This window comes from Theropithecus gelada, chromosome 10, assembly GCF_003255815.1.
Source record: "Theropithecus gelada isolate Dixy chromosome 10, Tgel_1.0, whole genome shotgun sequence".
NCBI classification, from domain to species: Eukaryota; Metazoa; Chordata; class Mammalia; order Primates; family Cercopithecidae; genus Theropithecus; species Theropithecus gelada.
The window spans coordinates 28,145,468-28,162,818 of NC_037678.1; the positions used below are offsets into that span (position 1 = coordinate 28,145,468).

At 51.2% G+C, this 17,351-nt stretch overlaps 2 protein-coding genes across 3 annotated transcripts in view; one reads left to right on the plus strand and one right to left on the minus strand.

Moving 5' to 3' along the window:
* BCR (BCR, RhoGEF and GTPase activating protein) overlaps positions 1-17,351 on the minus strand; it is a 136,459-nt gene that overhangs the window by 89,203 nt on the left and 29,905 nt on the right. The gene's annotated exons all lie outside the window — the stretch shown is intronic.
* On the plus strand, positions 4,464-5,031 carry LOC112633756 (histone H3.3-like). The gene has a single exon (XM_025400663.1). It carries the CDS (start codon positions 4,569-4,571, stop codon positions 4,977-4,979), a length of 411 nt encoding a protein of 136 aa, XP_025256448.1. The 5' UTR covers positions 4,464-4,568; the 3' UTR covers positions 4,980-5,031.

Genomic DNA, 17,351 nt, shown 5'->3' on the forward strand with positions numbered 1-17,351 from the left:
CTGGGACTACAGGCGCCTGCCACCTCGCCTGGCTAATTTTTTGTATTTTTTAGTAGAGACGGGGTTTCACCGTGTTAGCCAGCATGGTCTCGATCTCCTGACCTCGTGATCCGCCCATCTCGGCCTCCCAAAGTGCTGGGATTACAGGCTTGAGCCACCGCGCCCGGCCTGAAGGAATTTTTTTAAAAGCTCAAGGTGAACTGTGTTCCCAGCAAGCAGCTCGCCTATTTAAAAGGATCCTGCTCCAGACACCTCCAGGTCACCACTGGCAAATGCTCAATCCTGGCCTGGTCTCTGAACCAAGGAAGTCTAAATTCAATCTCCCCAAATCCAAATTATAGGACTCTTGGCCCCTTTCAGGTGCAATGGAGGGCACCTGTTCATTCATATTGAACCTAGCTGAAAAGATATTCTGCTATTGCATGTCTCTCCATTTCTCTGTCTTATCCTAAAGCAGGGGTCAGCAAACTTTTCCTGGAAAGAGCCAGCTAATAAATATCTTCAGCTTTGCAAGCCACGTGGCATCTGTCTCAACTACTCAACCTTGCCATCACAGCATGAAAGCAGCCATATGCTATACATAAGCCAATGAGTAAGTTGTGTTCCAATAAAATTTTATTTACAAAAACAGGCAGCAGACAGGACTAAGCTGTAATTTGCCAACCCCTGGCCTAAATGTGAGGGAGAGGCCTCAACCATCATCCTTTCCTCCTACATTTCCCGCAGTCAACACAGACTTAGAAGTTCACCACGGAGCTTAGGAACCTCTCTCTTCCTCTCTGCCTAGGCATTTAAAGGCTGCCAAGAACCAATTAGCACAGGTAAAACACCGTTAAGACAAAAGAATATCCTTTGCTCTCTTACTATGTGGCAGCTGATACACCACCCCCGATACACACACACACACACACACACCTTCTCTCTCTCTCTCTCTTACACTTAATGCCAATAAATATAAAATAATTACTTCAGGCCCCGTGGGAAGGATATTTCTGATGGGAAAGCTCACAACAGCCGAGGCAGAAAATGTCAGCCAGGATCTTGATTCATACAGAAAGGAGATTCTGCTGGAAAACAGCATAGGACATTTGAAGGAAATGAATCATTTACGGAGCGCAAGAAGGTTTGCACCGTTTCTCAGGCAACACCCCACCCCACCCTGCCCCACCCTGCCCGGGGACCCAGGCTCCGGCAGGTCCCAAAGAAAGGGCGCCGGATGTGGGCACACGAGAGTGCCAAGCCCAGCAGTTTGTTTGTGTAGCTTTTCACTCGCCTACTTTTAAAAGGATCCAAAGCAGCCTTAAGAAATCAAACAGCGTAAAAATAAGGCCACTGGGAAGAAAACAAAAATGAAGGCTCAAAGCATGTTTCAGGCCCCGGGATGCACTGGCTGTGCAAAATGAACAGTGAATTGGCCCCCGGGCTCCCTGACAGCAAAGGCCAGAAAAGGGAGGAGTCTTGGATGACTGCCTTCCAATGACAGAAGGGCTGGGATGCAGAAGCACAGGGACCTGGAATTCCTTACCGTGGATTCCTAAGCTCTGTGATTCTAACCCATCACTTTATCTGCTGAAGCGCATTGCAAATAAACCACGGTGTCAGTGGGATATAAACTAGAGGTAAAGGGTGAGAAACAAGCCCCGGGCCATCCCAGCCATCTCCAGACCCACAGAGACTTCCCCATACCCATGTCCTGATTAGCCACTAATGCAGACTGAAGGAGACTGAGCTTGGGCCACATCCTCCAGGTCCCCGTGCAAGAGCCTGGAGGATGGCCCCTCAGTCCAGTCTCCAGCCAGCAGTCTTGCCTTCGGCAAAGTGCATGCCCTCCACCTGGCCTGGCCAGCTCGCCGCAGGCAGGGTGTGAGAAGCACGATGGGGACAGAGAGGAAATCTCATAATAATCACAATGCATGCTACTCTGGAGTTCAGATGATAACTCTGGTCCATGCCCCTTAGGGTCAGGTGTCTTCTGTATTTAAATGGAAGAACCAAGGCATAGGAAAGAAAAAAAACACCACAGACCAGTCAAGTCAATTCGGGTTCTCCTGTCTCAAACACTAGACTGTTCCCTTCATTGAACAGAAAATACCGAGTCTCAGAGGGGAGCTCATCTTATCCTGCTCCAGGCAAGCTTGGCTGCCTCCTGCTTGGGCACCCCTCCCTGCAGCATCCCGGCCACCTGCCCCAAATGCTGGGTCTCGGTGGCTGTCCCGGAGCCAGTGGCCAAGAGGACCAGAGACATCTACAAGAATATTTGTTCCAGCCCCAAGAAGCGGAGTGCCCGCCAGGGGCCACTCTGTCCAGGTTTTGTTTTTTGGGGGGGTATGGAGTCTTGGTCTGTTGCCCAGGCTGGAGTGCAGTGGCGTGATCTCAGCTCACTGCAACCTCTATCTTCTGGGTTCAAGCGGTTATCCTGCCTCAGCCTCCCAAGTAGCTGGAATCACAGGCGTGTGCCACCATGTCCGGCTGATTTTTGTATTCTTAGTAAAGACGGGGTTTCACTGTGTTGGCCAAGCTGGTCCTGAACTCCTGACCTCAAGTGATCCGACCGCCTTGGCCTCCCAAAGTGTTGGGATTACAGGCGTGAGCTACAGCGCCCAGCCTCTGAGCAGGTTTTGGAGGGCGTCCTTCCTTCTTGGAGGAGGCCAGAGTCTCTGGGCAGACTCGTGGCATCACAACGAGTGGGTAATCAGGGAGTGGGCTCTTGTTCCAGCCATCTGCCACCCCACCACCCCGCCGAGAGAATGTGGCTCACCTCACTTTGAGATGGCTCAGAGCAAGGCAGCAATTTGACTCTCCTGGAGGCATAAGTGAGAGCTGAGCCTTAGAAGAAATGCCATCCACTCCAAGGCACTGCCTAGCACTGACAGTTAGAAAGCAGCCATCACCACCACCTGGACCTCGGTCCTCCCCCTACAGTCCATAAAGAACTCTAAGAATCGTTAACCAAGTAAAGGTATAAATGCCAGCGCAAAAAACCAATGCAGGCAGCCACCTGGGACAGGAGAGCCCTGGGGATCAGAGAGGTAGCCCAGGACAACAGCAGTGACCACTGTGTGGCGGCCACAGTCGAGAGATCTGCGCCCAAGCCTATCTTCCTGTTGTGGAGTCAGTCCCTTTCCCTGCCATTTCAGCACCAGCTTCCTTTAGACCATGTGGAAAAAAGAGATAAACTGTCCCTCCAAACCAGCGGGTGAGATAAGGGCACTCCTGCCTGTCCCTGTGTGTCCCACATGGGGTCCGGGGCATCAGGGCCTGTGCCTCTGGGAAAGGCAGGAAGAGGCGGCTCCCCATGGGGAGGCAGGGCCTTGGCCAGGAATCATTTAGTGGGGAGAGGAAGGAAAAGGTCAGCAAAGTGCTCCCATTACAGGGAGGACAGGGATCAAAGCCCCCCGGCTGTCAATGTCAGGAGGAGAGGCGGGGTGAAAACCACATGGCACTCAGGTTCTAGAAACAAAACCTGAAATCTCACTGTGCACTGGGAGGGTGGGAGACTCGCCTGGACCCTCACCAACTGGAGTGGAGGAGGTTGCAGACCCCACAGAGCCAGGCCCTCCTGGCCACTGCTGCCTTCCTGAGCCCTCCTCCTTGAGTCCCCCCTCACTGCAGCCAAGGGCCCAGCCAGCCAGAATAGGGGGGCTGATACTAGGAGAAGAGGGGAGAAGGGAGCGACTGTGCACACAGAGCTTTGGATATGCTCTCATTTCACCTTGAGAGGCACCATAGGAGGGAGTCAGCATCCGCATCTACAAGATGCTAAGAAATGTACGCAAACCCCAAAGCCCAGCCTCGAGGTCCCTGCTCCTGTCCCACAATGGGCCACACACACAGGTCCATGCACTCACACACCCATACATGGACACTTGAAGATATGCATGTACACACACAAGTGTGCACATACAAATACTCGCACATGCTCACACTCACACCCCAATTCCCTTGGTGGAGTTCTTGTCACACTGCTAGGTGGTCACCCTCCACTCACTCCAAGGTGCCACCCCTTGTGCTATGGACTGACTACTGTATCCCCCACCAAAGCTCTTATGCTGAAGCCTAACCCCCAATGTGATAATACTAAGGGGGGGGTTGCTGGGAGGTGATGAGGTCGTAAGGGTGGAACCCTCAGGAATGAAATTAATGCCCTGACAATAAGAGGCCCAAGAGAGCTTCTCTGGCCTTTCCTCTACATGAAACACAGCAAGAAGACGCCATCTATGAAGCAGGGAGCCCTTACCTAACACGTAATCTGTAGGTGCCTTGATCTCAAACTTCCCTGAATCCAGAACTGTGGGCACTAAATCTCTCTTGTTTATAAACAGCCCAGCCTGGCATTTTGTTATGGCAGCCTGAACAGACTAAGACACCTTGTTATTCTCTATCAGAAGCAGGAGAGATGCTGCCCAGAGACCAGGACAGGACTTCTGCCCAGGTAACCACCTCAAGGTTCCAATGGAGGTGTTCGCAGCCGCCGCCGCGCCGCCGTCGCTCTCTAACGCCAGCGCCGCCTCTCGCTCGCCGAGCTCCAGCCGAAGGAGAAGGGGGGTAAGTAAGGAGGTCTCTGCACCATGGCTCGTACAAAGCAGACTGCCTGCAAATCGACCGGTGGTAAAGCACCCAGGAAGCAACTGGCTACAAAAGCCGCTCGCAAGAGTGCGCCCTCTACTGGAGGGGTGAAGAAACCTCATCGTTACAGGCCTGGTACTGTGGCGCTCCGTGAAATTAGACGTTATCAGAAGTCCACTGAACTTCTGATTCGCAAACTTCCCTTCCAGCCTCTGGTGCGACAAATTGCTCAGGACTTTAAAACAGATCCGCGCTTCCAGAGCGCAGCTATCGGTGCTTTGCAGGAGGCAAGTGAGGCCTATCTGGTTGGCCTTTTTGAAGACACTAACCTGTGTGCTATCCATGCCAAACGTGTAACAATTATGCCAAAAGACATCCAGCTACCATGCCGCATACGTGGAGAACGTGCTTAAGAATCCACTATGATGGGAAACATTTCATTCTCAAAAAAAAAAAAAAAAAAAATTCTCTTCTTCCTGTTATTGGTAGTTCTGAACAGTAGATAATTTTTTTCCCATGGGGTCAAAAGGTACCTAAGTATACGATTGCGAGTGGAAAAATAGGGGACAGAAATCAGGTATTGGCAGTTTTTCCATTTTCATTTGTGTGTGAATTTTTAATATAAATGCAGAGGCGTAAAGCATTAATGCAAGTTAAAATGTTTCAGTGAACAAGTTTCAGCGGTTCAACTTTATAATAATTATAAATAAACCTGTTAAATTTTTCTGGACAACGCCAGCATTTGGATTTTTTTAAAACAAGTAAATTTCTTATTGACGGCAAAAAAAAAAAAAAAAAAAAAAAAAAAGGTTCCAATGGCATGAGGGAGGAAGGCTTGGGCTCTTGAACTCAGCTTCACAGGCCCAGATAACATGGCCCACGTCTAGTCTGTTCCACAAGCATGCTGTTGGTCACAGCCCCCAAGCCTATGGGCCTCCTGCCATGCTCCCCTCTCCCAGGCCACGTCTCCTTCTACCTTTCGCCCTTTGCCAAATCCCACCCTCTCTTAGCCTTCTCTACAAAACCTACACTCCTCTGCCTCCTTCCTCCGGAACAATTTCCCCTGCTCTGAACTTTCTCAGCACTTAGCACTTGTGCAATTTATCTGACAATTGTATCAACCTTTTCCACCAACACACTGTGAATTATCACTTTACTTCTCATTTTAATCTGCATATGCTGTGTTCCACCTTCCCACTTAGCCTGGAAACTTGGCCAGAATCAGACGGTTTTCTGTGCCTTACTGTGCCTAGTAAGGGGCCCAAGACGCGCCAGGCAAGTGTGTCACTGTTCACTCTGCAAGCATTAGCTGGGCACCTACTACATGCCTGACATTGTTCTAGGCACTGCAGATGTAGAAGTGAACAAAGCACACAGTAACTGCAGGAAACTAACGGCAGGAAACTTGCTCCACAGGCAGACCAAGAGGAGTAACAGGTGAGAAGACAGGGGGAGGGCTATCACTTCTCTCTTTCTCTTTTTTTTTTTTTTTTTTTTTTTGAGACAATCTCACTCTGTTGCCGAAGCTAGAGTACAGTGGCATGATCTCAGCTCACTGCAACCTCCGCCTCCCGGGTTCAAGTGATTCTTCTGCCTCAGCCTCCTGAGTAGCTGGAATTACAGGTGCCCGCCACCACGCCCGGCTAATTTTTGTATTTTTAGGAGAGACAGGGTTTCACCATGTTGGCCAGGCTGGTCTCGAACCTTTGATCTCAAATGATCCACCTGCTTCCGCCTCCCAAAGTGTTAGGATTACAGGCGTGAGCCACTGAGTCCGGCCAGCTGTCACTTCTCATAATAAAGACAACCCTGCCGTCCTGAAAGCTGCCCCATGAAGAAAAGTGGGAATAGACAGAAACTCGAGTGAGCCTGGCGGGAAAACAAACATGACTCTTGCCACTGATTGAGGATCTGGCCTGAGTCCTGAGAAATAAGGACTCTGCCCCTTACCAGAACTAATCAGAGCCAGCAGCTTTCCCTAAGAAGCACTGAGCAGTGTGTGCATCCTCGTGTGGCCTCTTCATTCAGCATGGAGGTGCAGGAATGGGGCTCCCCAGAACCCCCCAGCCCTTTGCTCCAAACCTATCATCCTGGACCTCTCCTGTGAAGACATCTCCCACCTGCTCTGGTCCTAAGGGAGGTGCATGGGGAGACAGGAAAACCATCATTTACACCCCTGATGAAGGGGAACAGGGTGAAGGAGGGAGGGGAGAGAAGCAGCAGACCGGATGGGGCAGAAAACCCTTCAGAGGTGCTGAGACATGGTCCCCCATGGCTCCTCTACAAAGCAAACGTGACTCCACTCTCTCTAGGGAGGCTCAACCTCAAACACGCGCCTCGGAAGCCTGAAGTCTCGGTCTGATGCATGAGCAGGTCATTTTCCATCTGCATCGCCATCCTCTAATTTGTAAAAGAGGGAGCAAACAGTGGATACGAATTACTCATGCACTAGGAAGAATGAAGTATTGCATCGGAAGCAATTCTAGTTTGTTGTCAAGGAAGCTGAACCAGGAGGTAATCAGAAGGTACTGCTAGCTCATTAGAGTGAGAAACTCAACCCAAAGAGGCCATCACCTCTGCAAATCCTGCCCTACCATCAAAAGGGTGGGTTCTAACAGACAGCCTTCAAAGATACCAAGAGGCAACAATGTGAGAGCAACTCCTGTGTGTGTCCCCGGGGACAGTCTGATGAAGAAAACAAACCTAGCCCCTTATCCAAAAGGGGAACCACGGCATGAAATAAATCTCCCTGGCAGCCCACAGTGCAAACTGGCTGCTCGCTCTGATGCACCAACAATTCCAGGAAGCAGCGAGGGTGGAGGTTACTACCTCCATCTTACAGATGGGAACGCAGGTCCAGAGAGGATGGTTGCCCAGCTCCGAAATCAACACCCACAGCTGATTTTCATTATATCCCAGAAGCATGCAAAGAGTGTGAATGAAACTCCAAGTATACAGTAAGAGGAAGTGAGCTGAGCTTGCAAGTGGGTGGAGAAGAAACGCACTCCCCAGGCAGCCTCAGGGACTCAGAAGCCCTGCTTCCAGCTCCCGTAGCAGACCAAGCCTGGGTGGGGCTGGGCTCAAGGATTCCCATGTTCTCAGCACTTCATACCTGAACGCAACCTGGAAGTAAATGCTCTTCCCAAGACAGTCATAGCCACTGAGCCAAACGACCCAGGTAGAGAGGCAGCAGGAGCTGGCAGACACAGAGGCCATTCCCTGACACCTGGCTCTGGCTTCTCCAAGGGAAGTCACTCACCCCTCCTTCCCTAGAACCAAACACGCACCTGTCACTACAGCAGGGTCACAATCCCATGGATGGTAGGTGAAACTTCAAGGTAACCTTCCTCCTTTCAGAAGCACATTCGACAGAGGGAGGTAGATCCTGTTGGTCCCCATGCAAGGGGTGAAGTGGTTCAAGCACCATGGGAGTAGGGGCACAGCAGGATCCCGGCATGCTCTACTGGACATGGCGCTCTAGAGGAACTCTGCCCAGACAGCCTCGAAGAGCAGGTGGCAGAACAGCCCCTCCCCTCTGTGCAGCCACACATGACACCAGCCAGCCCCAAGGGGCCATGTCCTCCGAGTAAGAAGCAATGGTAACAGGATGGCTCAATGCTCCAGGAACTGCAGGCTTGGAGGCAAGAAGGCGGCGCACACACAAGTACCAAAGGGAGCCCAGATGGTGCAGGAAAGAGGCATAAAGGAGGGACTGAGAGTGGCCGGAGGGATACAGGTTACATGCAGGTCACGGAGAGAGAACGACATGGGGTGGGACAATAGTGGCGACTGCAGAAAGTAGCCTCAAAGCCAGACACAGAGGACAGAGCCGGGCAGGTGGAGACATAGTGGGTGACATTCTAGGCAAGGAGAGGGGGTGCAGGAAGCACACAGAGGGGTAGCGGGGGACTCTCAGAACTAGCAGTGAGGAGGGAGCTGTGCTCCCGCACTGCCAGTGCCCACGAGCATGAAGGGTCCTGCACTCCTGTCTGCCTGAGATGCGTGGCCTTGACCTTCAGCCTACGGGCAACTCAGAGGTTTGTGAGAAGGCAACAGCGGTCAGGCCCCTGTAAGGGTGAATCTGGCCATATAATAGTGGACATGGGCAGGAACCAGGGACAGAGGCCAAGGGTGGGACAGGGTCAGACTACCCCGCTGGGCTCCACATAGGGATGACTCTGGAGGCATGGTGGGGAGAGGCTTGGGATCTGGGGGGAGGCTTTGTGCTAAAACAACATCGTCTAACATAAGGAACAGACCGTGAAAATGCCAGCCGCCCATTCAAGTGTCTTTGGTGGGCACACTCAGCTTTCGCCGACTCACTGGAATTTTCAGCTTTGAGAAACACCTACCCAGTTGGAAGACATGCCCCACCAGGGCCATCTGTTGGCTTAAGGGCTTTGCTGCTTCACTTTCTCCCCTCCCCCTGGATTATTTTTAAAAGATTAGGTTTCCTGTTTTCACTGCCTGGTTGGCCCGGCCCTCCATCCATCCATCCATCCGTCGTCACAGCCATTAGGGCAGTGGCATGGCAGGAATGGGCTGGAAGCTGCAGGCCCTCTCAGCTCCATAACGAGGGATCAGCCACCTCCTCACCCGGCACCAGCTGGCCGCTCAGTAAACACCGCTTCCTCCCTGCGCAGGGCCAGGCTACGACCTCTCCCTCGGCAAGGGGCCTCTTAATGAAACAAGTCAACAGGCGATTTTTCCTAGCTGCTGACAGCCGCCCACCCTCAGAACGGGCTCATTCCAGGACAGAAAAAAACAGCCCTTTACAGGAGTCCCCTCTGCCTTGCCTCCCCTCCACCAGCATCGGGGTACAGGCGAGCCAGGCTGTCCTGGGTGAGGCCCCATGGGTCCTCACTATGAGGACCAAGGTCCATGCCTGTCCAGTCGCTTGTGGCTTGAGTGGTGATCAGAGATCAGCACACTGTTCAGCTTGTCCCTAGATGAGTCTCACAGCTGAAGAACAGCCACCAGCCTCACCTCCGCACCCTGCCACTGAGCAAACCAGACCCCTCCTCAATATCAGACCACAGACTGGCAGGGGCTGAGGTGGTGGCTACCCAGCTCTCCGGTCCCATAGTGGCCCCGTGCCAAGGCTGAGCAGGGACAACTAGTGGGTGGGGGAGTTTCCACCAGCTTTATCTGCCTTACATAGTGGCGGTTCCCCTGAATGCTGTCTGGTTAAGAGCTCTGTGGCTAGAAAGTAAAAAGTTGAAACCCAGTGGGTCAGGGAAGGGAACACAGTTTCTGGTCACCCTGGGTGCGAGGCACTGTCCCAGGTCACCTCCTGCGATCCTCACATGCCCCAGATGCTCACCCAGCTCTGGGGGCTCAGACCTGCCTGCCCAGATCTGCCTGGAAGCCAGGACACTGGCAGGGCCCGAGGGTCAGGTCAGAGCACAAATCCCACACCGAGGGGACAGCACCGGGGTTGTGATGACAGAGGGGTCCAGAATGAGAATGGTGAGGGCAGGGACGCCGATGCGACAGGGGAAGGATTCCTCTGGTCAAAGGAGGGTTACTGCAGGCCCCAAGTTTCCCAGGAGCCAGGCCCATTTGCCCGGAGCAGGTTCACACCCCTTCCCTGCAGGGCCTGACTCTCCTCCCCAAGGCGATGTAAGAGCCTGCGCCACGGCTCTCCCACCAGCAGGATCTGGCCATCAAGGCCTCTCCTGTCCAAGCAGACAGCCACAGCTGCAGATCACTGCCTACCCGGGAGCTCTAGCCTTCACGGGAGCGCCCTCCCTCCAGGTCTCACGAGCATCCCACACACAGGCAAAGTGTGGTTTCCCATGTATTTATTTATTCCACTTTTTATTTTCAAACATTTACAAACTTACTGAGAACTTGTAAGAGTGCAAATAACCATCCGTTTAGGAAACAACAATGACCTTAAAAAGGAGCCTGAAGAATTGACAATTCCACATTCCCCACCCACTTCCCTAACTCCAGTCAACCACACTTGAGTGTCCTTGGACACCAGGGTTCTCACTGATGCCCCCAATCCTATATAAGTAAGCTTTTGCAGGCTGGGCCCCACGCCTACCTTACAGAGAAGGCCAACCAATGCCCCTATGGCCTGGGTCCATTCATGCTGAACCCAAGGCCTATCCCTCCATCAAGGTCAGCAAGGTGAAGAGAGAGCACCAGAGCTTGAAGACACCCCACGGTGTGGTCACTATCTTGGACATCTTCTTCCTGAAGGCCAGGCTGCAGAGGTCCTGCGCTGGCCGAGCCTGCAAGTTCATGGGACCTAACAGTGGATCTGAGACCCTAGCAATCTTGAACTAGGAGTCCAGTGTATAACACGCTAAGGATTTTTACTTTAAATCTACTACATAACATGGCCAGCAAAAATCTAAAAAATCACAACCTCACCTCCTCTACCAATGGTCTAGGATCGTTTTCCCACAGTCACTTCCAGTCCCTGTCCTGTGACTGTATAACTAAAATCCTGTGGTGGGAGCAATCACCAGAGCCCCTGAGAACCATGCCTTGTGTCCACATGACACTGCTGCTCCTCCCATCAAGAGGTAGAGTCCAGCTTTCTACCCCTGCTTGGATCTGGGCAGGACTTGTGACAGACTGTGACCAACAGAATCTGGTGGAAATTCAGTTGAGAAGTTCCACAGCCCAGGCCTCAAGAAGCCATGCAGTATCCACCTTTGCTCTTGGAACCTACCCTCCATGAGAAGCAACTCAGGCTACACTGTAGAACAATGACGGACCACAAGAAGAGAGAGGTCTCCGTCTTCTGGTGTCCCTACCAAGTCCTTAGCTATAAGGGTTAGGCCACCTCAGATGCCAGCGGCAGTCAAACCACACACTGAACACAGTCACATGAGCAAGCCTGTGTGACAGCAGAAGAACCTCACACCAAGCTAGATCGCACTGCGATTAAATCACATTGTTTTAAGCCTCCAAGCTTTGGGATGGTTTGTTACTCAGCAAGAGATGACTGATACAAATCATCACACTGTGGGCACTCACTTTTTCCACTTAAGACAATGTTCCACGTTGCTAATTCATTTTCATCCTTACCATCGGAGGACAATGACAGAATAGTCTACTAAGCTAATGGAACCCCTTTTGTATTGCAGGATGCTCGGTTTGTTTCCAGCTTTCCACTGTTATGAATACAATGAATAATTTCACATAATAGCACTGAAAAGGAAAAGGGGGAAACAATTTTCCTTAGGAAAATGCCCTAGGGTGGAATTACTGCATCTGAGGTTATAAACATGGTAATGCCTCTCGAACAATGTAAGCACAGAATTCAAAGTGAAAGACATCCTTGTAGCATGATTTTAAAAGGAGGCAGTGAGTACACTTGGTTTTGCAGAAACACAGGCATTCATGTTCTGAAGCCAGGCCCCACAAAAATCGGTGGTGTTGCCAATGCTTATCAGAGCCACTCAGGCTGGACCAAAGCGGAAAGAACTCGGAGCACCTATCCATAAAACGTGCCCACAGCTTCCTCCGAAACACTCAAGGGAAACAGAAGGTTATATATAAGACATTTCTCAGTTAGACTTGGTAATTACCAGCTCAGCCAGATTTCCTAAACATGGCAAAATTAAAGGGAATGTGGTAATTCTAGAAAATGACCCATGTTTACAGGAAAGGTAAAATTCCTGGAGTCTCAGTCACCATCTAATTCCTGGAGTAACTGGTCCCATATCCCTTGTACACATGCCCAACCCCTGAAGACAGGCTCTAATTTTGGGTTCCTGAGCTGCTGAGTGGGGTGCAGAACCACTGTCCCAACCTATGAAGGCCCTACTAGACCTGTCCACTTTGTTCCACTTAGGAGGCAGAGTCATAACTAAGCAGGGTCCCTGTCCTACCGCCACTCTGCTTTCATCACTGACTTGCCCAAGGACAACCAGCCCCGAGGTTTGTACCTGTCCCCATCAGCAGATGGAATTACACTGAAACACCTCCCATCTCCCCTGAACCATAGCTGAGGCTCACCACTTCCCAGAAATGGCTGGCTCAAGCTCCCAGAGAAGGTAGCAGAAAACAGGTATGGGGCTTGAAGCCAGAAACCCTCCTTTCCAAGAACTGCCCCCCTCTTTATCAAGTGACCTGCTACGTTCCAGAAAGCTATGATCACAGTAGTTACTCAACAGAACGGGGAAGGTTCTCCCTTCTCCCATTACTGAGCAGCTGGCTGAGTGGTACCTGGGTCACATGCGCAGGACAGACCTGTTTGCAAGCGGTCAAGAGTAAAAGCATGTGTACCCGTGTTCACAGCGGCATGCTTTACAAAAGGCAGAAACACGCCAGGTCTCCACCCACCAATAGATGGATAAGCAAAATGTGGTGCAGACATATAATGGAATGTTATTCAGCCTTAAAACGGAAGAAAATTCTAATACATGCCACAGCAAGGATGAAACTTGAGGACATTATGTTAAGTGAAATAAGCCAGATGCAAATGAACAAACGCTGTAGGATTCCACTCATATGAGGTCTCTTTAGTCAAATTCATAAAGACATAGAGTAGGATGGCGGTGGCCAGGGCTGAGGGAGGAGGGAGTAGAGAGTTGTTTACTGGCTATAAATGGGTACAGACTTTCAGTCTGGGGAAGATGAAAAAGTTCTGGAGATGGATAGTGGTGATGGTTGTCCAACACCGTCAAAGTAGTTAATGTCATGGATCGATCGTATACTTAAAAATGGCTGAAGTGGCAAATTTTACATTATGTATAGTTTATCATAATTTTAAAAGAAAAAGAGTAAAAACAAAGCCCAGCCTACTTTGATCCCCTCCAAATGCAGGTTTGGACAATGCACACTCACAAACACAGACTCTTTCTCTGCTCTGAGAAGGAAATCGTGCCAGGTTCCCTGCCTATCCAACTCCACCTAAAAGAAGACATGGGCAACATAAGGAGCCGATCCCCAGACAGCATCCTCACAGCTCCCCCGTCCCCGCCCTGGGAGGGCACACGAAGCACGAAAAAATCCACCTGAGCAGAGAGACAGTCGGACGGAAACACAGGTCCTCCCGGCCACGGCACAGGCCACAGGGGTGGAAGGCTGGGACGGCCAAGAGCAGCGCCTCCCAAGCCAGGTCCTCAGAGCCCAGGTTGGGTGGGGAGGCTGAGCTGGGCAGTCTTCAGGACCTGTGGCTCCTCTTTCATCTTTTTCATGTACTGGGGGGTCATCTGAAATACCATTTGCAAAGAAGGGATCTATCCCTAAAATAAAACCATTTGAAAAAAACTACTGCTGAGAAATGAACACTCCAGGCTTTTCCAGCTTTGATGGAAAAAGGCGGCTTCCCATCTCCCACTTTAGCCCTTAAAAAAAAAAAAAAATCCAGCCAGCTGATAAAGCAGCCAACATCCTCTCCTGCTATCTGTCATAACAGCAACTACGATAACAACAATAAAATGAGAATAACAAGTGTTATTAAGCACTCAGGGCATGCCAGCAGCCACGCTAAGTGCTTTTTCTGCACGCATCATCTCATTTAATCTTCACGGCAAGTCCCTGAGTCAACGACTACTGGGATTTCTATTTCACAGATGAGGAAACTTACTGTATTTTATCCATTATCAGGCATGCATTTTCCCCAAATTTCAATGTAATTCAAAGTGGAATCTCGCATCTCGCCCTTCGCAATGATAACTGGGAGTATTATCTTCCTTCTTTTTTTTAAAGAGACGGGGTCTTGCTCTGTTGCCCAGGCTGAAGTACAGTGGTGCAATCATAGCTCACTATAGCCTTGAACTCCTGGGTCACTCAGGCGATTCTCCTGCCTCAGCCTCCTGAGTAGCTGGGACTACAGGTATGCACCACATGCCCCGCCAATTAATATTTTTACTTTTTTTGGAGAGATGAGGTCTCACTTTCTTGCCCAGGCTGGTCTCAAACTCCTGGCTTCAAGAAATCTTCCCACCTTGGCCTCCCAAAGAGCTGGGATTACAGGCATGAGCCACCACGCTCAGCCTGCTGCCTTCCTTCTTAGTGGCACATCCACTAACAGTGTGCCTTACCCTAGAGGGAATCTCAAAGTGAATGACATGCTCAGTGCACAGGCTGGGACCTGGCTCTGTGTGCCTCCGGAATTTGAGCCCTTAGCCACTGTGCTTGACCATCCCTCAAGGGAACGACTCTCCAAATCTCTCAGCCCAGCCCCTGACTTCTGTGTGGAGCCTCACTCAGGGTCCCCAGGACTCAGGAGCACAAGTCAGCAACGCTGCCCACAGCCTGGCTAGCACCTACCCTGGCAGGCAGAGACCTGGATGTACCCACCAAGGACAGCCAAGTTCAGGGCCACGAGTGTCTGTGGAGAGACAGCTGCAGCGGTCAGCCACATCCTCTCCGGGAAGGCTTTCCTGAGAGCCAGACAATCAAGGAGATAGGTGAATGAGCCCAAGGGTCAGAACAAAACTAGACAAGGGACATTCTTGTGGCGTGTCCCCAGGAGCAGCACTCAGCGAGGAAGCCCAAAAGCCTCCCAAATTAGAGAGAATGCTCATCTGACTGCCAGTCCTTGTCCTTTTTGAGGCCAGCAGCCTCCCAGGAATTAAGTTAAAGCCGCCGTCCCTCACATCGCCAAGTCCTCTGCAGACAAGACACTGATTTATGACCAAATAATTCATACTGTGGTCTGGGTAATATTCAGAACAGGGTGTGCAGCTTGCAGCTGCCACATCGCTTGCCCAGAGAGCAGGTGCATCTATGTTCCTCTTCAGAGAGGAAACAAACCAATGGACAGAGTCAGAAACGCCCTCTCCATCAGAATTGGAGTGAGCAGCCCATGGAGGCTGTGTGTGTTGAGAGACAGCAACGCTCACGGGTAGACACAATCCACGAGCCAAGTCGACACGCTCATTCCAAAAGGCCCCTATGTCTCCAGAGCAAGCACTGCACTTCTGTTGGAGATGCTGGTGGCCCTGCAACAGAGAAGGCCGCCCCAGGCCCCACAGAGTCCAGTGGGGGCTTACTCCAAGCGTTACTCCAGTGCTGGGATTTTCTGCACCTACGCAGCAACAACTCCATCAAGCTTCCCAGAAGCCAGTGTACTCCCTGCTAAGGCCCTGGGGTCCTGAGCAACGCGTGTCTCTATAGACTCCAAATACCACAGCAGTTCCTGGGGACACCTGTCAGCAGTTTCAGATCCAAGGACTATGGACAGTGAAGGGATCCCACTTTGACCACAGCCCATCCTTCGGGGTCCCCTCCTGTACAAACCCAGTGTGTCTGCCAATCCTAACTGCAGCCAATCCTACCACAGCTCAGATTCTGGGCTGTAGGCGTCCATGTGGCTCGATGGCTTCTCTCCTCTCTCCAGTCCGCTTCCCAGGGCCTGGCCACTCCAGCAGCAAAGATAACAAAGAACCCAGCAACAGGAAGAGGAGAAGTTCATGGGAAAGCGGCAGTCCCCTTGCAGAGGTCGGAGAGTACAGTTTCCTGTCCACATGCCACTTCTGGGGTCCAGGCCCTTATGGGAGGCTGAGGGTAGGACTGGCAGGAACCCGGTTATGGGGCAGGGGAGTCTTGCAGACAGCAGGGACGTTGGAAGAGGGAGGGGGTTTTGTTCTAGGGCACCCCGAAAGGAGCAGCCCCAAATCTGGAGGGAAGGGTCCAGGCTCAAGGAGGAACTGAGGACAAACAGAGTGAGAACAGTTCCACCAGCCCCTACCCCAGAGGGTGAGATGTGGCCTGGAAGATAGGACTTCTATTAAGAAGCTCTAAGATAATCCTAGCACTCTGGGAGGCCAAGGCGGGTGGATCACCTGAGGTTAGGAGTTTGAGACCAGCCTGGACAACATGGTGAAACCCTATCTCTATTAAAAATACAAAAAAAAAATTAGCCAGGCGTGATGGTGGCCGCCTGTAATCCCAGGGACTTGGGAGGCTGAGGCAGGAGAATCCTTGAACCCGGGAGGTGGAGGTTGCAGTGAGATCGTACCACTGCACTCCAGGCTGGGCAATAGAGCAATCGTACCACTGCACTCCAGGCTGGGCAACAGAGCGAGACTGTCTCAAAAAAAAAAAAGGCCGGGCGCAGTGGCTCATGCCTGTAATCCCAGCACTTTGGGAGGCCGCGATGGGCGGATCACGAGGTCAGAAGATCGAGACCATCCTGGCTAACACTGTGAAACCCCATCTCTACTAAAAATACAAAAAAGATTAGCCAGATGTAGTGGCGGGCGCCTGTAGTCCCAGCTACCTCGGGAGGCTGAGGCAGGAGAATGGTGTGAACCCAGAAAGGGGAGCTTGCAGTGAGCCGAGATCGCGCCACTGCACTCCAGCCTGGGCAACAGAGCGAGACTCTGTCTCAACAACAACAACAACAACAAAAAGAAGCTCTAAGAACTCTGTCACCAAAAGCCATGTACCATGTGATCCCAGAAAAGACAAATCCATAGAGACAGAAAGCAGACTGGTGGTTGCCAGGACTAAGGGAAGAAGGGGGTGGGGAGAGAGTGCTAATAAGTATAGCGTTTCTTTTGGGGGTGATGAAAATGATCTGTAATCAGACAGTGATGATGAGTGCACAACTCTGAGGTAACACTAACCACCACTGAATGGTCCACTTTAAATGGGTGAACTCTATGGTATGTATGTTACATCTGAATAAAGCTGTTAGTAGGATAGAAGGGGGAAGAACAGTACTGACCCATCTGTCGGATGAAACAATCCTCGGTAATAAAAAGGAATGTGTCATCGGTACACACAACTTACATGAATTTCAAATGCATTATCAAAGTGAAAGAAGCCAGAGCCGAAAAGTACTGTACGATTCTATTTATATGACA

Bases quoted from the DNA above. Each gene is read 5' to 3' on its own strand.
- LOC112633756 (XM_025400663.1), top strand. From the start codon at position 4,569: ATGGCTCGTACAAAGCAGACTGCCTGCAAATCGACCGGTGGTAAAGCA.